A 25,991-nucleotide genomic window follows, 5' to 3' on the forward strand; every position below is an offset into this window, starting at 1 on the left:
GCTTAATGATCATAGATAATAAGCAAAGTAACATTTTTTTTTTTTGTTATTTAAAATAGTAAATAATTTAGTAATTCATGTTTTAATAATGAAAAACTACTAATGCTCCTGTAAGTGTAACTAAAGTTAACCTATTATTACTATTAAGTACAATCTACGTGCTAAAGTGTAACTTTTTTATACCTAAAATTAAAAAAAAAAAATTATTAAAAAAAAACTAAAGGGGACCTAACGAAAAAATTGTGGGACCTTATAGGACCTAACGGAGACCTATCGATTAAGGTCATTTTTGACCCAAAATTCTATGGATGGGGTGCTAAAGTGCACTTTTTTTATACCTAAAATTTAAAAAAATATTAAAAAAAAAAACTAAAGGGGACCTAACGAAAAAATTGTGGGACCTTAAAGGACCTAACGGGGACCTAACGATCAAGGTCATTTTCGACCCAAAATTCCATAGATGGGGTGCTAAGTTTGCACTGGTGCTTTACGATCACAGTTTACGATTCATGACGTTTCATATAGTGATTACCACAGAGCAAGTAATATAGGAGATTACGCAGAACTTGCGCAGAACGCATCTACAGTTAAAACTTAAAACTCATGGAAGATTCAAGACAGACTATGTAATAAAATAATTATTAATAATATCGAGTAATTATTATTGTTCAAAGGTAATCACTACATATTTAATTATAATATGAAGACAGTGCGAAAATTTATTAGAAAATAATGATAGTCATGTTTTCGTATTTACCTAACTCCCATAAGTTTTATATGTAACCGATCATTTACAAATTCGATTTAGATCCACTTTACGCGAAGTCGCGGACAGATTTGATTTAAACTCTGTTCAGTGTTCACTTATCAAATTAATATCAGTGACAATACCTACAATAATTTCATAAATGAATATAGGTAGGTAGGTAACCTAGATATTTCTTTTTTTCAACTAAGTATATCTATTCCATAATGTAGGTAGCTTAGGTAGGTAGATACAGGTACAGCATAAAGCATTCTTCCGACGGACATTAATAAATTGCATCTATATAAAAAATATTGGAAAAATAATTAGAAATGATTGCTAAAATTTCCATGAACTGCATGCTCAATTTCAAATAGGTAGGTATGTTTGTAACAAATTGGCTCAAAATGTAATTAACGGTTTTGGATGAAATTTTATAGTACCTATGTTCTATAAAGTTTCATATGGGGTTTTCTTTCATTTATTGTATTGTTAAACATAGTACCTACCTATAATCTATGTTATAGGTACATCAGACCTACCATATAACTTACCTACACCTTATTCTACATCAGAATAACACTCATAAGTGTGCTCATAAGTCATAACTCATAATACATATCATAATGTGCACCACATTGTGCACGGTAGGTATGTATCAAAGTGGTAGGTAGGTTGGTATGTATGCATATACATTATACATACCTAGGTATTTTAGGTAGGTATTTTAAATAATTTTTGAGTATTTTATCCCAAAACTTTTCGTAAGTTTGTTCGATAATATACCTAGTAGAATCAGATGAAACATAATTATCGTATTTGATGTTAAGTATATCGTGAAGTCTGAATACCCTGATGTAGGTACATTTTACACTTTTCTCACTATTTACCCACATGAATAAGGCCCTATAATATTTAATGCATTACGAAATTGACTATGAAATGACACTTCATTACCGTAAATACCAAAGAAGTCAACCACTGCATTAATTTGGTAATTCAAATTATATTTATTCAATGTCATGACAGACGGAAACGTTAAGAGTAAACCCATGTTCCGTGTATAGTAAGTTTGCGAAGTAGGTAGTTGTTTTTGATTCGAATGATGGTCGTCAAGCACCGCTAAAGAGAAAGTTGTCTACCTACAGAGCTTAAGCCTACGCTTCTTCGACGACCGCGGTAACTACGCCTTGAGGTCCAACCACGCATACTACACGCTCGTAAGCTTTGTAACTCACGTGTTCACCTTTCAGTAAAGTAAAACATGTTGCAAATTACAAAATAACCGTTCCGACATCCTAAAACTAGTTCTTCATCTGGCATTAATTTTATGAAATACATAAACTTTTTAAAATTTAAATTGCATACGGTTACTGTGAGTTAAAGCAGTAAAGGACATAAGTTTACAATGTGATGGTGCAACACCCGTGACTGAGATGTGCTCAACGTTGCTTATCATATAATATATCAGCGCTCCACTCCCGTCCTTGTTATTTAATACTGTTATTCGATCTTAAAGTGGACATACATACACGTTACATGTAAGAGGAAATTAATTAACACTCAGTTGACCACGTAGTGCAAAGTGATACACACGTTGTGAAAATAAGTGAAAATGCGCCGAAAAGACCCTCTACAAACTGGTGGGAACCGAAGTTTGATAGCAACCAGGACTTGCCAACAACAACAACGGAGATTACAAGGTTCAAAGAGTCATTTACCGCGCAGCTACTCATCACCGGCATCTGAAACTGAGCAGGATGTACCAACGAAACAGAACAAATACATAAGAAGTTATTCATCCCCTGAGCCAAAACCGACCAGTTCAAGACGAAGTTCAATTTATACGAGTAGACCCAAGTTACACAGCTCTAGAAGCGAAATTGACTCTGATGTTGAAAATTATGAGCAATTTGAAGAGGGCTTTTTGGATATTGATGCAGATGCAGATGTTGAGAATCCTTTTCGACAATTTAATATAAGCTGTGAAGTGGATGAACCTAAGAAAGTAATAACAACATTATTGCCAGGAAGCGGCTTACAAAAAGTTAAGATCAAACCAGTACAGAGCAGTTCTCAAATTGGACATGGAGCTAGAGATTTAACAAAAACGCCAAAGATTAAAGGTACGCAAGATTTGAGGGAAGAAAAGTTTATTCCATCGCTTTTTTTAACTTTTGTAATGTTAACTCTCTATCGTGATTTTGTAAAGGAGTAATTGATTTTTCTTGAAAAAAAAAACATAAAATATTCATATAAAAACAAAAACAAAAACCTTGCACTATCTGCAATAATTTACTTTACGATACAAATTTGAGTTTTTGAAATTTAAATTTAATTTAACTACATGTTACCATATTTTTTTGCATTCTTGTCCCTAATTGAATATCTTTCATTTGATACTTTAGTTACAGCATGTAATTGTAACCTAACATATTTTATAATCTTCGTTTTCTATTTCTATCATAGATAAATAATATAGGTATATTATTTGATTGAATTTAATAGTATACATATAATATTTTACTGTGTGACCAATTCGTAGATAAGTTAAAAATGTGTATTTAACATCATACGTGATTATTTTTAGGAATTGCTCGCTTCAATTTTCGGCCTCTTATTGTGAGAATGCCGAGTCAAGCTCTGCCGTCAGAAAGTCAGTCAGCCAGCATTGAGGAACTGCAGACGTCACCTCCTCTTGAAGATGAAGTGGCTGCAATTGAAAAAGAAATGATTGACGCTGAATTTTTACTGGACAAGGGAGTAACTATTGCCACGGAGGAAAGCGATAGTGACACGGTAAGTAAGCTGACGTTGATTGGAATTAATAACGTTTACTTTTATAAGTATTTTATTTTACATCTGCATAAAATTTTATGACACAATGAACTTTTTAAAATTACGTAAGTACTTTCCTTTAACCGAGAGGACGGTCCGAACGATAAAAGAGGTGTTCAATTCGTGTTTATACTTGTTTGAGGTATTCGATTTTTTTTTTACGTGTTCGCCACTTGCATTGTAAATCGTTTCAACAGAAACAGTATTTTATCAATAAATATATACCTACGCTGCATGAGACGAATGCGGCGCCAGTTCTTTGTTTATGGCTTCCACATAATTTCAGATTAGAATTTGTGGATGTCCTTCCACCGGATTGTAACATTGATTTTTCAAATCGTATGATTAGTAAGTATTTTGCTCGAGGATTGACTATTACTCTGAGCTTCACTAAATATCATCATCATCAGCCTATATAGGTACCTATGTTCCCACTGCTGGGACGCGTAAGAGGGTACAGGCAATAATCCACCACGCTGGCCAAGTGCGGGTTGAAGGATGTCACATGTCGTCGAACTTTTTATTCTTCGACATGTCGGGTTCCTTACTACATGTTATCATCAATATAAAAACTTGTTCTATATTTAATAAGTGCGAAAGAGATGCAAAAATATTACTGTTCAAAGCTTATTGCACCCCTCTATATACTCCACAACTGTGGACAAGGTATAAAAAAGAAAATTATCGAATTTTTAGGGTACAATACAATGATTCGTTCCGAATTTTATTCAAACTACCGCGTTGGTGTAGCGCGTCTAGCATGTTCGCGGAAGCCCGCGTGCCGGTTCTCGATGCGTTGATCAGGCATCGCGTTGCTAGATTTAGGAATATTCTTTTTACTTCTAGTAACTCGATTATAAATGCTTTAACGAATTTTGGTAGCAGCATCTTGGCATTTTATGCCCGGCTTCTGCGTTAATATTATGATTTCTAAATTGATACTTTTTTGTATTATTTCAATAACTGTGTAATGTAATGTAAGGTAAAGGCTCCTAATACGGCGGTAGTCAAAATCGCTTCCTAATACGGTGGTATTTCTATTTTCGAGTTTTATTCCTGTTTTATAAATTTTAAGTCCACCAAAACGTAAGCTATTTATTCCAAATTTATTACTCCATGACTTAAATAACGTTTGCAAGTATAGCACATAGACAACACAACAAGATCAATCAATCTGTGTAACGGTATCGACATGAGAGGTGTTTCCATACAAACGCGAAACAACAAAAGTAAGTACACTAATATTTATAAGCTAAGTTTTTCGTATTAATAAGCCGTTCAAGTTTGTGTATGTATTGTTTATTACATTTTCCTACTATTACACTCACTATTTAAATAGCTTGTTTCATATTTGTAAGTCATTTTCTACCCAAAAAATAAGAAATAAAATACCGCCGTAATACGATACAAATTTTATAGATTAATCCTAATACGGTGGCATAACTCCGAAATAGGAAAAATACTGGGCATGTTTAATTGTTTATAACTTTCATTTTATTTACTTATTGAATTAATTCCAAGATTAGTTGAAATATTTATTAATCTGATAAATTAGAAACCATATTCTGCGGTATGTGTTCTTAATTAGAAATCCAGTTAAATATGAAAACGGTTGAGTACAAAATGTTTGTTTCTTAGAAGGGGTAAAAATAGGAAGGTGTATTTTAATGTATCACAAATCATTTATTTTGTATAACTGTTGATTCGAGTTTGACACATCTGAGCCAAAAAACTGCTATCATTTGATTAAGCATTTACATTCTCTTGTTTATCGAATTTTTGATGGGTCAGAATTAGGATTATTAAAAACACGAGTAGTTTTCCTATTACGGTGGTAGATATTTCCAGGTAACTCTGTATTAGGTTATATGATCTCCTATTACGGCCCTAATATAATAGAACTTAAAATTACCAGATTTAGGGTTGCGTAAATAAATAAGAAGTGTTGTGTCTTTTTTTGTGGATTCTTAAAATAAGAATAGATATGCGTGTTTTTTTTTCGATAAAACTAAAAGCATAAATGAAAGACATTAATAGTGAATCAACGTAATCAAACCAATGATCAATGAATAAAAAACTTACAATTTACTTTACTAACACATTCCTATTATTTAACAAATATTATTTGTACGGAACTTCAATGAATATAATTTCTGACCCTCCGTATTAGGAGCCGCCTACCGCAGTATTAGGCTCTGACCAAAATCATACCTCCGTATTAGGGAAAATCGACCTGACTATTTAAATATTTTTTTAAAATAAGAAATATCATGAAAATAAACATAGACTCAACAGCAATACAAAATTTAAGTTCCACTTTTAACGATAAAGTGGTTTGGCACCTTTAGAAAGACTTACAAATGCTTATTTTTGATACTTACTTTCAAATGTTGCGAAATACCTCCGTATTAGGTGCTTTTACCTTAACTCTTGTATTTTATTTTTGCCTAACGGATCTTAGTCGTCCATTAATGTACATAATTATTCAATAAAGGATATTTTATTTATTTATTTATTTATTTTATTCATTTGCTTTAATTATTATGTACGGTCTACTGAATGTATAGTGCCGCAAACTTAACTGACCCAGTGACGGTGTCACTGATGTCGATTTTACTACTGGCGACACGTAGTTCCAGTTTTTTTCATCGGGTCAGTTAAGTTTGTGGTACTGTAGCATAAGATCGGTCAGTTACCTGTCTTATTAATTGCCAAAATGAGTCTCATTAAAAATAGACATTACCGTCACGACAAAAACGTCATGGTTAAACGTCGTAAGGAAACGATTTTGTTATCTTTGAATATTGCCATAAAAGTTTCACATCTGATACGTGTGCTCGGCACGCTCTTTTTTGTAAGAAAAGATAAAATCAAACTGAAATTCAAACATTTACTTATTTATTCAATTAGACTTCTTCGAGAAGCACTTTTGAAACGTCATTACAACAATCCTATTGTCAACATGTAGGTACGTATATTATGTAGATGTTTTTTAAAAAAAAACCTTGCAATTAAAAATTCGGTTTCTAAACTTTAAACACTTTGTAGACTTGTAGTTCTCGAAGAGAAATAATATTATAGAAGGACAATGTATCATTATCAAGTAATTGAACCAGTGCCATATAAAATATGAATATTCATGAGACTGTTTTCGATTTACATATTCTTTGTATGTATAGTATAAGTACCAACTGTTAAACGTTATGTAAGCACACGGGTTTTTGTAAGATTGAAGGGCAAAACGTAACGTAAGCGATAAATTTTACATCTATTGTGCACGGAATTTTTTCTTGTTTTTATAGAGAAGAAAAAGAGGTGGAGGTGCGAAATTATTCATTTTTGTGTTTTAATTTCACATGAATAGTTTGGGAATCAGATGTAGTAATGCACGGCTAGATATCCTTATTTGGGAAACTGGTTTTATTGTATTATTGTCCAATGGATCTTTTGGGGTTTTCTTTCTTTTATTGTCCAATTGTCTTCCTTCTCCTGTATAGATTAAATTCACTGTTTCAGGATAATTATGGATTTTTATGGTAAATATTTCATCATTCATTTGAATGCCATAAAACCAAAAATATAAATTCAAATATTTCATCTTTCACCTAAATTGTAATGAAATGTAAGGCCATGTCAGTGGCATCTTGCTCTTTGTTATATCTACTTTATTAAGTATATGGATCGTCGCCTAGCCATCGATTCCCTCTTTCCTTTAAAAAAATATTTAATTACAATAACTGGGTGTTAAAAGTAACATTTAACAGTAACAACCTTTATTTTACTATCTAAAAATATTCAAATTATGTAAGCGTATAATTTTAAATATTGGCGAAATGGAAAGTAACTTGTTGTAACCTTATCAACCTCCTTGAAGGTTACGAGGTAAATGCTTTTATTGCTGTTTCTGAAAGAGAATATTATTTTTCGGTTACATATCGGTGTGAGAGAGGTCGGATGAAAGTAAAGCACGTTAAAAGCTCGCGTGGCATGGCCCAGTTTACTTCGACTCATCAGAGGTTGCGACATCGACGGCCGGCGCCCTAAATTTTCTTCGTCGTACGAGATCTCTCGTATAATAGTATTTTTAATTTAACGAAAAATATTCTTAACATCGTATATTGACTTTGATATGTAATTTAAGCACTTCAGTCAACAGCTGTAAATTCTTCGTATATAGACTTGATTGTTTTATTATTATTTAATACAACTCGGCTACGGCAAAGAGAAAATAGAGCTCATAATGTTATAACATTATTATTGTTGAAATTGTTTTAAATAATATTTTTGATTAAGTACTAACTTACATGATATCAAAAATCCATACGCGTACTAAAATACAGGTTTTGCAAATGTAGGATCATTATAATACAAACGTATAACTACAAACATATAACTGCATAGCACGTGCGCATCTTGATTCTTGACACCGGTTACAATAACAGAACCGTTGACAGCCTCTACTCATACTTACATTGTATTTCATTGGAACAATTTCCAAATATAGTTTTGATATTAAATATTCCTGCTCTACGTATGTACATGTTGCCACTGGCTACGTGTTCGGTTTGTCGTTGCCGTGGCAGCTGTATTGTAAACATTGGCTGATCGATTCATCTAAAGTGGCTTCGTCAGTGATAGTGTGGTTTAATGGTCGGCAGCTCCACTTAATGGCTCTGCTTTAGTTGATGTTTGGAATATCTGGAGTGCGCTTTGGTCGGTCGGCCAGAAGGAACAATAAGTGCGCCTTGACCTTGCGGAGCGGGGGCCGGGGCGAGTGATGACGCCAGCGCGGCCGGCACGCGCTTTGGCTTTCGGGTGCGATCCTTCGCGGACGCCATCCGCGTAATTGGCGGTTAACTCTATTCTAAAGATTTTCGGAGAAAATACTGGGGCGGGTGGGCGCCGCAACGCTAGATACGACGCGAAATTTTCATTCTGCGTGCCGGCGCCGACGCCGACGCGTCTCGAACGACCAAACGAACGACTCCCGACTGAGTAACCGCGAAATGCTCGCAACTCGACATGGGTAATGTGCAGTGCTGCGCTAGTGACCGTCTTCGCGAAGGCAAACCTAAGAAGCCGAAAAAGGAGAAGAAGAAGAGCAAGAAGAAGCAAGCGGACAATCAAAAGAGTAACGGAAAAACGGGAGGTGTTAAAAAAGATCAAAACGGGCAGCCCGATACTGGGTCTGTCCCAAAAGAAGCTCTAAAAGAAAAAGTTACCACTAATGAAACCACGTTAGCATCATCTGACAAAGAAGTCCCAGCTTCCGAACAACCAAACATGACCCAGCCGAACTCACCTGATATACCTAAAAGCGAATCACCACGGAGCGAGAGTATAGCGTCTGCAAGAGAACGATTTTTCGGACAGGTAAAATTCACTAGTTAATATTCTTCATAATAACAAATGAACTTGTTTTGCCACCGGAACGATCTAATCCTCTTATCGCAACGGAACCAATCGGCCCGCCTCACTGAAACTGGTCTGTTTTATGTCGGTAATATCTGTCGGTCTAGCTAATGCGTTTTTAATTAAATCTATATTTCCGCCGCTTTCAGAGGTCATATAATCACAATAAATTTTAAGTATAGATAATAAGCTATAGTCTTAAAAAATAAAATATTTGTATGTAGTCGTTTACAAAGTAACGTAAGAAATAGTTGTGCCATATTATTATTCTATCTATTATAATATATCTCAATAACTCAAACATGTATTATTAGCGCTCGCAGATGTTATTACTCAGATAATAAAGTATCACGTCATGAAATACTTATTTTTAAAAAGAAAATATAGGTATGTACAGCGTGGTATTGATTAAACATAGAGTAGTTAGGGAATGTGATATTGCATGGATAATTAAAATGCGTTATCGGTTCCCAATATTGATAACAATATTAGTGTATAATATTTAAGTTATGAGACAGGTTTTCGGTGATGATCTAATGTGCATTGATTTTAGTCAAGGATTCTCGAATAGCCATGTAGTTTTGTTGATTTAATTAAAATTTGATATATCTATAGGTGACCCGTGTCAAGAATTTTAAAACGATAAAATACATGCTAAAGACAATGTCGTCATTCCAATGGAAATATCTAAATAACCAGCAAGGTTTATCGGCTTGTTAGAGATACTTAAGCATCGTTTATGGAATATTGAATACACATTAACTTTTTAATGTTCATTCATGCAAATCATACGCAAGGATTGATTATCTCTATTTTTATTGGACAATTAAGATAAAACAATTATTGTTAAGTACAACAAAGTTATATATGTCAGTGGTACCTAATGTTTCTATTTATTATATTTCACACCTACAAATAACTATAAGTTTTGTTGCCTATTTAATAAAATAAAATGCAATGACATTTAATTGAGTTGTCTTCCTTTGCTTTTAAATAAATATTTCATTCTTAAATTAGAATATCCCACAATTACCTAGTCTAAATATGCACATTGTATATGAACATTGTAACCTATTCAAAGTTTAATTGAGCAATAAATTTCCATAGTCCCTCATCCATGGCAGCAATATTATAAGCTAGCTGTGCCCTGCGGTTTTACCCGCAGTGCTCCACTCCTGTTGATCATAATGGGCTATCTAACTCCGAAAGAATTTTTCAAATCGGACCAGTAGTTCCTGAGATTAGCGCGTTCAAACAAACAAACAAACTCTTCACCTATAAATATAAGTATAGATAAGTCATTGATGTTCTTATTCAGTGGATTACAATATATATTTTTTATTTAGTGTGACAACACAGTAGAAAAGCCAATGTTCTTCGATATTAAGAACACCGTACAAACAGGATCGCCAGGTCATTCACTCCTCAGTAAAAACGTCATGAAAAATTTACACAAGCATCACGTATCGAAAAGTGGCTGACATTTGTATCAGCGGAAAAGAAACTGTTTTTTAATTCGTAGCTTTCTACAGTTTAATTATAACCTATACCTATAGGCTCCCAAATCAATTTTCTCACGATAGTTATTTATTTTTAAATTTAGCTGTTGATTCGAATTTATCTAAATGAATCGTTTCCCTTGAATCGCCTCCGCGAGTACCAGGAGTGCAGATTCGTCAGGAGAGTTAATCTTACTCACTTTGTAGTTGAGTCAGCGAGGAAAGTGACCGGGATCTGATTATGTTTTCGCTTTTGGAGCGGCTCCAGGCGGTTTCCCGAAATAAACGCGATTCCGAGTTCACGTAAGATTTTATACGAATTCAAGTTTTTGTTTTTGCTACTTTGTTTCATTAGCTATTAGCATTAAATTCTATTTTTGTTGTAATGTTTTCAAGAAATAGTTTATAATGAGAAAACCTTTGATGTAAGTAGGTATAGTTTGGATTGATTCATAAAACAAAATATGTTGGATTATCAACTATGTAATAGACGATAATGAAGATTTTTATGAATTACCTTACATTCCATTGTATATTTATGTTGTGACGTAATTATTTAGTGATTTATTATTATGCTAGTGTCCGACCGTGATTTTGTCAGCGTTAAATGTTTTTTACCGCGCTACTCTATTTTTTTATTAATCCAATTAACAATTAAACGTAGTCCCTTTTATGAAATATCCTTTTTGCTAGTACAAGAGACCCATACCTATTGTACTAGACCAAGCAAATACTTGAAAAAATTAGTTGGTTCAAATTTTTTTTGTAATAAGAAACACTTATAATATGTAGAGTTCCAATTATTAGATCTAATGTTAACAGCTAACGTTACAAAGACTCTTCAGTTTTATCCGTTAATATGAATATATCACCACTTACAGAAGTAAAAATGTAAAAATTAAGGAAGGATCTAGGTACCACGAAATTGTTTCTGGTCCACGCTAGGACCTGCCACGCACCATCTTGTAGAGTTGCAAAAGGTCCCCTTATATTTTCCCCCAGATTTTATCTTACATTTATATAGTAAACAAATGAATATTTATAAATATTGCGTAGTTCCAACGTTGTATGCACTTGTTGCCTTGTTGCTTGGACAAATCGCGTGTCGTTGTCAAGGTTGCTCGCGACTGTGGTGTGAAGTGATAAGGCACACATTATTAGTGCTGTGTTGGCGGTACTGTTGATAACAATATGGGATAATCTGGGTTTGCTGTGTAAATTAAAATAAGGTAGCATTGATGATGATTGTGTGATGACGGAAACATCTCAGAACGGCACAGAGATCTGCGGTATACCTACAGAACATATGTATTATAATATATCCCCTATAATAAATGGAACAGTTAGACTAGACATATCTAAAATGCATCGCTCGCATAGAATTATTTTATCACTAAATTATACAGATTATAATAACTTTTTACCTAAGGTGGGTTTGTCAGTTTTAGATACAAGATGGTAGTCATTTTAAATTTTTTGTTCCTGAAGATAACTCTTGATTCACACTGAATGCAAAAAATTCATATTCCTAAAGTTTTCTATACAAACAGCATTTAAATAATATAATATATAAATAAGTATAATTAATTGTACATACTTACCAAAATTGTTTATAAAATGTGTTTTCTTTTTTTTTGATAAAATTTACAAAAATCTCATATTATTTGTTTTTATTACATAAATACAATTCGTATCAACGTGTAAGAGCAAAAACCTTATCAAATAAGCAATTCGCTCTACTCGTAGGAATCCCTAGGTAAATATTGTTACATATTTCTGAGAGAGAAAACGAATAATTTTCCGTATCTAAGAATAATCCAAATAGTTGTAACCATTAGTTAACTAATTATGCTTATCTCAAATATAAAAAATGTTCTAATAATACGCATTCCATAGTAAACCCACGTAAAGCCACATCATTGAACTGTGTTACTAATATGGAGAATAATAAAACTATTAATCAATGCAGGTCACTGACTTCCTTGACCTTCTTATTTCTTATAAACATCAGATAACTCAATCATTGAAGGTATGAGAAATTGTAAAGAGCCAAAATCACAATACGCACCTATATAAATAAATAAAACTAGAGTTGTTTAAAAAGAACCAAATAAGGTAGCAATAAAAATTCTTATAAGCACGTGGCCTCCATAGTCATAATATTTTAAAGATCAGTGTCGTTCAGTGTACTTAAAAGTTAAAATGTTATCATATTGTGGCTAGGAACGTACGTACCGCGACGATAGGTCGATGATGCGTGACGTATCATCACAAATGTGGTCTTACATATACGGTTTGTTATGCATGGTATTTTAAGACGGCACACCTTTATTTCCAAGTTCAAAATACCTACAAATGTCTTAAATGTGAGGTCAGTAATGCTTATGCATGTTAGACGATTTAGTTTGCATATTGTTGTTGGTTTTTTTGTTTACTTTGGCTTGGTAGATGTACCCCAGCAGTCAATGAAATAAAAACGCGATTATATCTTCAAAAATGGATATATTTTCGCACCATTAACTCATTTGTGACTTAAGTTAATTTTAATAAAAAAAAATCTTAATGGAGATTTTGTAAGTTTCATAGTCGCAAAAAGTCTGAAATATTTTTTAAGACTTAGCGTGAATATCAGACCGCATTTGATTTATTTAGTGACAGTGTAGGTCATACTTAGATAAATTTTATTAGTCCCACAGAACCTCTATATTACCTAGCATTGAAAAAACAAACTGGAAAAGACTCATTAGCTCTTGGCCAATTTTTTTCGTAGGTGTAACGTAAACGTAAATCTCAGTTCCACGGAACTAAGATTTTATGTAAACTATGATGGTTTGTTGATAGCAAAACGAAAATTTCAAGAAATGATTTCTACACTGTTTATTTAGCAAACGAGTAGGTATGTCATATATTATAAACAGATATGATTCACCGCGACAATCTCGCAAAGTGATAATGATGTTTAAGCAAGCGGGTTCGATCTATTTATAATGGATGACGATGATCACTTTGGATCAGTGCTTACGTATCTAACGTATATTTATGAATATTTAAATATTAAAATCATTATACTTTTTATAAACAGGATTTGTAAAGAACTATAACTACGGGTGCTATCGATGTTTCACCGTATTTTAATGAATGAGTCATCGCTTTAAACGGATTATAAAAATATTTTAAATATTTAATTAACAAATTATAATATAACAGATTGAGATCGTTAAATAATAAGAAAATCTACAAGACGATCAATTTGCTTTACTTTTATAATGAGGCATAAAAAATCTTTAGATAATAATCTATTTTTTTAACTAGGTTCTACACATACCTACAACGACAACAACAACAAAACAACATTTGATAATATAAATATTTTTACAATGTACGTACATTCTGAATGGTCTATAGATAATAACCACAGAGGATAACCATTATTAACATTTCAATTTTTAATGAGTCTGCTCTCAATAGGAATTAGGATATGAATCAGTATAGTGTTTTCATTTTACTGTTCATAGATTATATCAAGGTAGAGACGCCTGCGCCCAAATTCCAGACTATTTATAAACCTCATTCAAGAACTACAAAAGATTAATCCAGAATCCAGATCGGCTCTTCCCATAACTGTTAAATTAATTCAGCAGAAACTCTCGAGTAGGTGCCTACCTACAACTATTGCTAAAAAATTTAATAATGATGGTACACTGCTTAATTATATTATGTACATAGCAATAACACTCCAATTGTAGATTATTTTGAAACTACGTATTAAAAAAAATAACAAACCAAAGATTTTATATTTAATATTTATTACAAGTTTATTACATCCGATAACAGCAGTGTAATAATTTCACATAAGTAACACAAACTTGGACACTTATAGATATTATGTTATTTTGCAAGCAACAAGGTCAGAAATATGCACTAGTGACCTATATAATTTATATACTTATATATGTAAACATAGTATAAAGATTTACAAAAGTGTGAAAATGATAATTAACAATGATTGTTATTCTCTAAGGCCACAAAACGATACCACTTAATTAACTAGTTGACTTTTAACCGCTAGGCGCGTGTGGTCTCGCCTCTACAATGTTGATGATTATTAACAGCTTTTGACACCTATTAATAGAAGAAGCACTTTTAGATCACAATTACAAATATCACTTGGTATAAAAATAGAACTAATTATGTAGTTTAAGACGGCTAAATTGTAAGCAACGTAGTAAGTAGGTATTTAAGAGCGTGAAAGTACGTGAAGATGAGAATGTGAATGTTTGTTACACGCAAAAACTATTTACTGGATCTGTTAATAATTTTCTACTTAGATAGATTGATTTTAGTCTGTATCAATTACATGGCCTTCTCTGTGGACACGAGTAAAGCTCCGTTATATAGATATAAGTATTCGAGTAGTAAAATATCCACCGGTAATACTTACCATAGTTTTAGAATCCCTATTATACCATGGCACGCGGTATTGCTATGGTTCACCGCCTATGAATTGTTCGAAGATTACAAGCTATATTTTGAGAGGCCGTAATTTGGTGCCATTTCGTAATTTACTTATTAGCATGCCAAATGTTAGAGGATGTAGTGTCTGCGGAGGTCGTTGCTCGGCCGGGAATCGAGCAACCTACATGCGTTTTGTATCTTGACACTATCATATTTCTTCTTTATTGAATTTCCTAGTGCGAGTGACATATCACCTCGTAAAAGCTGCATCCGAATTCCGTTGTCACTATGCAATAATTTTACAGAAATTTTTAAGATGATATGTTAGGTCACGTGTAACTTCGGAATGTTACTTAGATCAATAATTTTTTTAATAAATATAGTAACTATTTTTATTGAAAGGTTTTATCTAATTTAAATTGTTTCTTTTAATATTTTATAGGGCAATGTACCTACTTGGTATATTATTATGAAGAGAGAAATAAGGGGACAAATCTCTCTTAAATGTTTGATATTGAACTATTTACAACTGCATATTAGTAATTCATACAATTTTAATAACACCCTGAAATTACCAAAATGCGTATTATGACCTTGACCCATTTTTGTTATTTCTTTATACACAAACTCAATATAAATTGATTTTTAATACTCCTTTATAACGTATAGAACATTGCGCCGTACGTGTTGCTTGCGCAGTTTTTTAATACAGGGGCAAATTTTTATTGCATATTATGAGGAAGGGCAATTCAATTAGCTTACCATTTTACGTTTTTGCAAGGTTAATTATTATAAGTATGTAAATAGGAATTAGTAACAAATGAAAATTTCACACGCAAAGCCTAGCCCATAACCAAGGGATAGGAAAAGGGGTTAATCATAAAAGCTTTTACTGCAGTAAAATCTAAACACATTGATATGTTTTCCTAAGGTTTTCCTATTCTATCTGATATCTTCTGTTTTTATTTTGTTACAAGTTGTAATTTCAAATTTGTATACTTAATAAATTAAAGTTCTTGTCTATGTATAAACGGCAAAGCTTCAAGTTACTTGGCAATTAGTCAGTATTAGTAATGCAGTAAGTAGTAGTAGTAATTTTTTTCTATCATTTCACTGATTTTCTGACTCTTTTCACTCTTCTAACGTCTACTAGAGTCAACCCCCTCGAGGATCGAGCTAGTTGACAGTTGTAACCAAGAGCAGAATTATGAAGTTATCTGGTTATGAAATATCTTTTGTAACACTAATGCAATGCATTATGTGGAATTTTCATGATTGTAATATTTCAAGTCATCAGTTCTATAATTCTTACTGAATTTTTATTCGCATGTGTCTGCCCGTTTTGTTATAGAATATTTTAATTACCTACCTACGTACCAACTTACTTATAAATTAAACCCAGAAACAATTTGGTAAACGTTTTTAAATTGATAAGTGAATTCAAACTTCGATTTGTAATTATTAAACTTATTACGTTTACTTTAACGTTATAGAGAGAAAAATAAGGAATTGGTAAAGGATTTGGCTAAATATAAACAAAATTATATCGAATTTATATTTTTTGGTTTTTATGGCATTCAAATGCTTTATAAATATAAATTTATAAAGAATAGAAAAAATTCGATCACGAGGCGGGACTTGAACCCGCATCCTTCGCGCCATTCCGGGGCGGATGCCTAACCAACTCAGCCACTCGTGACCCGCCTGAGCAATCGAATTTATTCTATTCTTTATAAATTTATATTTATAAAGCATTTGAATGCCATAAAAACCAAAAAATATAAATTCAAGAAAAGGTCGTGTTCCATCGTTACAATATTGTATTCACTGAAAAGTGCTTCATATTGGGGGCCATCCATAAAGTATGTCACACTAATTTCATAATTTTTTGAGCACCCCCCCGTCCTTGTCACTGGTGGTCACATTTCTAAGACCCCCCCCCTCCCTAGTGTGACGTCACATGTTTTGCAATTTAACATCGAAAAATAATTAAATGAAAACAGCAGTTCCGAAATTAGTTTTATTTCCATTTTTAAATTAAGTACTTTTTTATGAAATCAATTTAATATCAAATATTTGAAACAATAACAAAAAAATAAACTAACGAATAAATATAAATTGTCAACAAAACAATTTAAACCGTATTGCCCTAAAGATAGAGTTGGACATATTTTTTAGTTTAATTTATATTTCAAATTACGCGATTAGTACCTCTAGATTTTGAAATGTGATGTCACGAAACTTAAGACCCCTGCCACCCCTTGTCACACCATGTCACACTTTGTCGACCCCCTCCCCCCCCCTTTACGTGTGACGTACTTTATGGATGGCCCCTTGGTTGAAATGGTTGTTAAATCATCTCAATAGATGGCGCGCGGTGTGTCCCTTAAGACACATAAAACTGAAAGGATAGAATAAATTCGATTGCTCAGGCGGGTCACGAGTGGCTGAGTTGGTTAGGCATCCGCCCCGGAATGGCGCGAAGGATGCGGGTTCAAGTCCCGCCTCGTGATCGAATTTTTTCTATTCTTTATAAATTTATATTTATAAAGCATTTGAATGCCATAAAAACCAAAAAATATAAATTCAAGAAAAGGTCGTGTTCCATCGTTACAATATTGTATTCACTGAAAAGTGCTTCATATTGGTTGAAATGGTTGTTAAATCATCTCAATAGATGGCGCGCGGTGTGTCCCTTAAGACACATAAAACTGAAAGGATAGAATAAATTCGATTGCTCAGGCGGGTCACGAGTGGCTGAGTTGGTTAGGCATCCGCCCCGGAATGGCGCGAAGGATGCGGGTTCAAGTCCCGCCTCGTGATCGAATTTTTTCTATTCTTTATAAATTTATATTTATAAAATTATATCGACCAAACACACAGGCTTAAGCGAGTTAAATAATATAACAATGTGGATGAAAATGATATACGATCCTGGAATATGATTAACTTGACGCGCTCATAAACCCAATGTTGCGACATTTGACATGCAAGAACAAAACGAACCTTGTAAGTAAACAAAACAATGTGCTCTTTGTTGTAACCGCGCAGGCGCCATCCTGGCGCATGCTTTCTGCTAAATAAACTGTAAAATTTTCTATTTGTTCAACGAATAATTGAGATAGTTTCACATCGAATAATTATCAGTTCAAATAACATTCCGCCGGAAGATCACTTATAGATAAATTGTGAGATAACAACACCGTGCATAATGTTACAATAAGAAAATAACATAACAGTCTTATTACTCATCGACTTGGACAAGCATTGATAATGTATTTTAAGAACATAAATCAATTTGATACAGACAATACACATATCATATGTACATATCACAATTTAGGCAATCAGACGTACCTAATAATAAGTATTGGCGTGAAATTCGATTTCGTATGGTGAGTTTTTCTAATCATATTTTTAAGCTGATAAAAATATATGAAGAAACATTGTGACATTGCATTAAATAAAATAAGCAATAATCAAAATACACGATCTAACAAAGATATAATTAATTATCCGTTTATATAACATCTCCTTTACGAGCAACATTTCCTTACAATCCAGTCAAGTTTTCTTGTCCCGAAGTCAAGTCAAAATTATAATGCATATATATAATCGTTTTTCATTGTAACAAGAGGGCCATAAATAAATGTAATTTTGCCCGTAGAAAGAGTTATAATAATATGCAAAAGACTAAAGCATAACATCGTACTACCACAGGTACTATTATAGTTACTACGTAATAATATATAGTAAGTACTCCGACTCCCCCATTTTTCAAGATGCAGCCTCAGTGATTGTTTGATGTAGGAAATCAGGCAGAGAATAATACCAAATATTTATTTAATCATATAGATTACAGACCACACGTGACACTTATTATATTATTGTGATGTCATATGAAAATGGGTTTTTCAAGATAATTTTGATTCTCAAAACGATAAACTATAATAAATAGCTCATTTTTTATCGGTTCATTGCTATGACCTCATCAAAATTAAATTTTTAAATGATAACGCGTGCAAATTGATTTGTGTCCTGTAGACAATGATGATGTATTGATAATAATTATTGTATAGGTACTTAATCTAATCATTATACGTAATATATTTTGCAAATTTAGATAATGTTCAAGAAATTCTTCTTTATACAAGTCACCGGTTGATACGTCACTGGGAGAGTTGAACAAATTATTATTATTGCTCTATTGTGTTTATTATTTAGCAGATTATTTATTTGCCTATTTTATTATATGATATATCCATATAATATTATAAATGCGAAAAGACATAACAGAGAAAGACAGAAAGAAAGGACATAGGCTACTTTTTATCCCGGGAAAATGACGCAATCCCAGAAATACCACGGGAACGGGAACTATGCGGGTTTTTCTTTGACAGCGCGTGCGAAGCCGCGGGCGGAAACCTAGTTAATTAATAATTTATAAAAACCATGTGAACTTAGTTTGTGAAAAATAAAAAAGTAGAAGTTCTTTGAGACTGTTGTTGTTTCGTATCAACTAGGTATCAAAAACTTATCTATTAAAACCGGAAAGAAAACTCAAAAAGATATTAAGTAAGTTAGTTGAAAGAAATTGTTGAGTTAGGTCATTCGGACCCATTTTCCTCATTCCCGAATTCGTCTTAAAATAATTGTCTACGTGGAAAAGGCGTTATCAATTGGCATACTTAGAATTATTCATTCGAACCGAAACCAATATGGTAGCGAAAGTCAATATTCGATATTCCTTGTATGAATAAATGCAATGACTTTGTATTTTTTATTATCATATGAAATAAATTTAATAATAGCTCAATATAAAACTTTTTCTATTTGTCGTTTCGGTGTTATTTTTATGCCATTATTCTTATATTAATTTAAATTTATAAACTTGATTGAAATTATATAAAGGTCTTTAATTTCTAAATTATAATATATGCGACATAGCTGCTAAGATCTAGTGTAGCAGTTAGATGATATTTTACATAGGGTTTATTGTCTTACACTGGCAAGGACATTTACCATATAATCCTTCTGTTATCGTACTTCATTATGTACTAATGCCAACACGATTATATCATGCTAGTTTACTATAAAGTATTGTTTTTTAACCACTACGTAAGCCAAGTACATACTTTAGAAAACTAAGGCATAAACCCAGTCAACCTTACTAAAGATTACCAACCTTATTAAAGATTTTTTCGTAATGTTGGGAATACCTACAACTCGGACGCATTTACCTCCACCTATCCTCAATCTGAGGAACAACTATATAAATCATAAACATTATGCATGTAACTGTAAACCGCGCAATTACGTAATTAAGAAGTAATAAAGATTTGGCGATAAAATCAGAACAAATGAACATAGAGTTACATTACAGCGGTGTCATATAACGTTTTAACATAACTGAGGTCAGTACAGTGGAAGTGGTCAATGAATGAGGCACAATAAAACCATATTCTAATTTATCGGAGACCCGTGGGCTGGTACTAAACTTAAACAAATATCTTGTTATAGTCTATAGGGATGTCCTGTTGCTATTGAAGCGGTTTCGGTAATTACTAATTACCATGTGAAGGGGTAATGGTAATTGTTTGGTTTGCTGATTTTTCGTTCCTTTGCTTTTGAGAAATGTTCAGAATACTTGTGTATTTCATAATAATTATTAGTCTATGTATTATGTAACGCTTTGTATACACAAATAAATGAAAACATAGAGTTCAATAAATGTAGAGACAATCCTGTAAATATTTTTCCTCATCAATTTTGAGACGACATGACTTTAACTTGCCTTTTAATTCTCTCTGATTTAATTAGCTTTTTAATTTAACTCATTTATCTATTTCACGTTCATACTTATCAGTAAAATATTTCCTAGTTATTTTGTGAAAAAACAAGTTTCTCAACAAAATTGCTATCACTTTCATTTTTCGCCTCTTTCCGGTACTTTGATATTCAAATACTTAGATGTAATAATCGCCGGAACTGGCTTCGTGATATGATAAGCAGCATTATGACGTGTTTTCTTTGAAATATTTCGAGTAGACTCATTTTATGTCATAGATAGTAATTATCAAGTGATGATATAATGAACTTATTCTTGAAAATGTATTCATCGTATGTTGATTATTATATCCTATAATTTTACATGTAAGTAAATAAAACTATCGCCTAGACTCTAAAGTAGTATCATTAATTATTTTATTGAACCTAGTCCGGCAATATACTGAATAGAGTCAAGTAGTACCTAATAGAGATCTATTTATTTACTTGATTTTGCGCGTAATACCGGACAATCCTTCAGCGGACTGCAGTTCTATTATTGCCTATGTAGAAAAACTGTGGAATAAAAATCATCGTTATCTTTAAATATTATTGTAGTTTTGCTAGATTTGAGTTTACAGATACTTTTGAAATGCACCACGAAACGATTTTCAATAACCTTCTTACACTCGTAAAACTAAACATACCTTGGCTCACACATAATTCCTGTGAGAGAATATTGATTATCATGTAACTGTGAACATTGTTTTTGTTCGGTCTACCTACATTTATAAACAAAGCTTGCTTAGAACAATTGTTAGATTATATTATGATTTACGGCCATCATTTGGTGCACGTGAAAAATATTTTGAGAAAATATTAGGCGAATATTAAACATCCGTTACACTGATTCTTTCTTTTCTTCATGCCGATTCGAAGCATTTAAGGCTTAAAGAAACAGATATATAAGTAAAAATAATTGATTTTAGTCTAGCTGACTCTTCATTTGTGGTCAATTTAAGCGTAACTTTGTTTTAAACCAAAAATGACATTATCTCGTCTTATCGCGATAAACTATCGTGATGACATAGCCGTAGATGGTACCTGATAAAATAAGAACATCAGATAATAATTGATATCATCGCAAACAATGTTATTTACTTGGTCAAGTAAATGAGAAACGAGAACTCGAAAATAATATTGAAAAATCCATTTCCTTGTTCGTTAAATGATATACAAATAAACTTACATTTTTAAACAAAATATTAAATAGCTGTTGAATATAAAAAATAATTTTATGGAATGCTTCAGTTCCTTATCATAAATAGAATAATTAAGAATAATTATTTGGATTACCCATACTACATATTAAACATATCGCATTGATATTTTAAATTTTTAAAACGCTACATTAATTTTTACAGGTATCAGTAAGTCATGAATATGTATTTTTTATGATTTCAAACTCTAATTGTAATTATGAAAATTGCGCGGGAGTAAAAAGGTTTATCGAATAACAAATTATACACAAAGGATGACATTCGCAAAGAATATAAATAAAATAAAGTGTGTCAAAATCGTTAAAGTACTCCCACGTAAATTTTGTCTATATTACTAAGCAATTGTTCACTTGATAGATAAATTGCTGGGTATTCTTTGTAATTGTCTGCAAAAAGTATTGTCAGCGTTCACTCATGAGGAAACCCGACTCCATCCCCATTGACGTTGTTGTTGTTAGAGGCACGTGCTTCTTGCGATAAGACAAAAGCGATTTCAGATGTGAGCTTATACATCGATGCAAATATATCACACAGTCACACACACACACACAGAATCATACATACATATAAAGAGTATACACACGTACTAATGAGCTTTGAGGTCAACGTTTTGATTTAAACATAGCTCATAGCTGTCATGCGTGCAGATTCAACATAATTCATAACAGTAGCTGTAGGAGTGTCGCTATCTTTTAGAGCTCCAAAAAATGAAACACCTAATGTACATGTTAGTACGAATATTTAATTTAATATTTACCTCACGCTGTTCGTTTTTTGTGTAGCTTCCCACGCGTCTGTTGTCTCGGCGAAATATCCAATTTCTCTTGGTCAGCGATACATGATTTGCATTTGGTAGCAATTGTTTGATACATCTTTTTGTAGAATACAAAACATACGTGATTTTTAATGAGAATTTTTATCTAGCACGTGTTGAAAATGTATGTTATTTCTATTTGCATTGTATTATTTTTATTGAAAGAGCTGAGGTGATAAGCTTTTGACAATAAAATTCTTCAAACTTACAAGTGTAATTTAAATTTAAATTATTATATTTTTTTCATATTAAGTTGAATTTTATAAAATAAGCAATAAATAGTTTGCGAACATGCGGCAATGCATTTTTATCTGATTGACTGCGTCATTAAATATAATTTTTAGCACTTAAATAAAGTGGGCTCGTCTAATAACAGTTTAACGATGTACGTGTCATATAAAAGTACACTAAACTGCATAACAGCATTTTATTGTGATGTCAAAATCGCACTATAAAAACAAATCGTATGAAGTGGGTGCCGTAAGTGCATTGACCGGATCTTATTTAAAATGCTTGTATGAAAATCTAATTCCATGAACGTTTACTATAAGCATGAGATAGTGAAATATAATACGAGTAACTGTACATATAAATGTTTCTGATAATTATTTGGTATCAATTATAGGTGACTATATTTATGGGCCTTCTATTGTCAGTCTTGATAGCTCTATATTAGATACATAATATAAGCATTGTTACTATAACCCAATTATTGTTTAGGCAACCACGGTTACGGTCATAAATTACATTTACATAATATTTTACTTTGAGATGTTGCCAACTTTTTTAGGGTTGAAGAAATTGTTAAACCAAAATAAAAGTATTTAGTTTATAATTTATAATATGTATTAGTATGTGTGTATATGTGTCTATTTTATATTATTTGCAATGAATTGTTATATGTAATTGTAATTATAGTCATTTATTTTGCGCTATCCCACGACCTTCTTACATTTCCTTTCCTACCAGGTTGCCTGGTAGAGATTGCTGTTCAGCAATAAGGCCGCCTTTTGTACAAATGATGCCTTTTTGTGATTTTGTTCTTTTTTTCTGCTTTGTCCATTCATGTTTGTACAATGATGAATAAATAAATAAATAAAAATTTGGTACCCCTTTGCGATGGTGACGGATATTAAAACTGTCTGAAAAGTGTATGGTATGGTGATTTTCGTGAATGCCTTTTTGACGATAATAATTAGCTGTGCAATAAAAAAACCTGGTGCATATATGATTGAATTGTTTGATTTTCTAATTAACATATTCGTATCGGTACGGTGAAGTCCTACTGAAGAAGTATTACGCTACGCACCTTCTCCTTATTTATCGACAATCAGAAAATACAAGAATTTTTATGGACTGTGTGATGTGTCATTCTTCTTTCGTTATTTATCCGACAAATACGATTAACTCCCACTGGATTGAGCCGCCGAAACCAGCGCTATCATTTTCCTTTTTACCATTACGTAATTAGACTCCTGAAGAATGGCCATACTGGTACAAATGACCAAATATTTAATTTTTACTATCTTCCGGTTTACCATTGCTACAATAGCTGATGAAAAATATCACCGCAAAATTTTAACGCCATTTAAATAACGTTGTTAACGTTGCCATGATAGAGCCTCTATCTTTGTACAAGGGGCGAATATAGGACCGATGAAAATTAAATTAAATATTTATTATTATCATTAATAAATGAATAGGTATATTTAACCAAGCATTTCTGTAAAACAATCCTTACATTAGCAGAAAAGGAGTAATGTAGGTAATAATATATATAATTTAATTTTAAACTAAACTCAGACTTTAATATAGAAAGTGTGTTACATTTTCATTAAATCTTAATAACGTCAATGTAAATACGTGATGAAAGAGGCGAATCTTGTACTAATTTTGATTGCATAATAATCAACAAATCGCGGAATTGTAAATTATATCGGTCGCTCAATAAAAACAGCTGAATTGTGTAAAAAAGAACACGGATTTATTTTCTTTTCACTTAACAACAGAATTATTATAACTACTATTTGATACAGACGTATTACAAGTGACTAATTATTATTATTAAAAGGTGTAAGGTGTTTGTGTTTTGTGAATCATGAAAATGAAGAAAACTGTGACTTCTTGTATACGTGGAAATTCGTTTTGTGCTAAGTATTCAACTAAAGTTAATACGATTAAAATGTTTCCTGAGGTATGTTTTCCTTGATTTGATATTTAAAACACTTGATTTTACGATTTTACTTATAAAATATGTAGGTAATATTTCACTTACGATACGTGCACGTAGGTCCGATGTACGAAAGGTAGAGTCTACAACGAATCTAATAAGTCAAGCCCCAAAACTTATTTATATTGTAGAATAATAACTAATTATTTCATTTAATCATTTGGAAAAACAATATCTCTAAAGAATTTGAAAGAGCTAAAATGATGACACATGAACTCTTGATATATTTTCACAATAAAATGACGACACTTACAAAACGAAACACAATTGCAGTAAATGCATTCAAATAAGTCAATTACTAGTTTAAAATCCCAGTGATGATGTGAAGATGATTGAGTCAAAGGATCTGAAAATAGTGCAAAAGGCGCCAAACCAGGGTCGCCAGAAGCCACGTATACCATGAGTGATGAGATGGCAGACGACGCCGCTGTGTCGCTGTGTCAATGCTTTCTATTTCTGCGTTAAAATGGCGCTAAAGCATTTTATTTTATAAAAAGTCGCTATAATTGTAATTATAGCGACTTTTGAGTAAGCCGACTAGAATTTTCTAGATATAATAGGCGTAATTCTAATGTTATTTTGATTCTGTGGTTTGCGATGTATTATTTTCATTTTTCTTTAATTTGAAATTACCAATTGATGTAAGTATAAAAATAAGAAACCTAGAAACCTATTTATTACCTACGTTGTGTGACATAATAATTATTATCACATAGTTGATAGAAGTAGTCTAGTTTATAGAAGAGTATGTATTTCAAAAATCAGAATAAACATTAAACAAGGCTAAAATACCTAAAGAGTTGCAAACTTTAAGGTACAGATAACAAAATAAATTCACATTCTACATCAGCAAAGTCAGCGATATCAAACTGTTGAATGATAAAAAGGACTTTTAATGTTAGTGTTTTTGGAAACTTGATTTTCGTATTTTGGACATGCTTGCAGTGACCCG

The 25,991-nt window shown here is 32.3% G+C and overlaps 1 protein-coding gene across 3 annotated transcripts in view; it reads left to right on the plus strand.

Moving 5' to 3' along the window:
* The first annotated feature begins 2,339 nt into the window (after nt 1–2,339).
* The window catches only part of LOC123691068 (NAD(+) hydrolase sarm1-like), a 49,295-nt gene continuing 25,643 nt past the window's right edge, over nt 2,340–25,991 (plus strand). The window contains exons 1-2 of one of the 3 annotated variants that reach the window (XM_045635286.1): nt 2,340–2,871; nt 3,336–3,544. In XM_045635286.1, the coding sequence (XP_045491242.1) occupies nt 2,361–2,871; nt 3,336–3,544 (720 nt within the window). In that variant the 5' untranslated portion in view covers nt 2,340–2,360. Of the gene's footprint in view, nt 2,872–3,335; nt 3,545–8,399; nt 8,957–25,991 lie in introns of those variants that run through there. The other 2 variants (XM_045635287.1, XM_045635288.1) reach the window with 2 other exon arrangements.

The sequence above is a fragment of the Colias croceus genome, chromosome 4 (assembly GCF_905220415.1).
Source record: "Colias croceus chromosome 4, ilColCroc2.1".
Classification (NCBI taxonomy): Eukaryota; Metazoa; Arthropoda; class Insecta; order Lepidoptera; family Pieridae; genus Colias; species Colias croceus.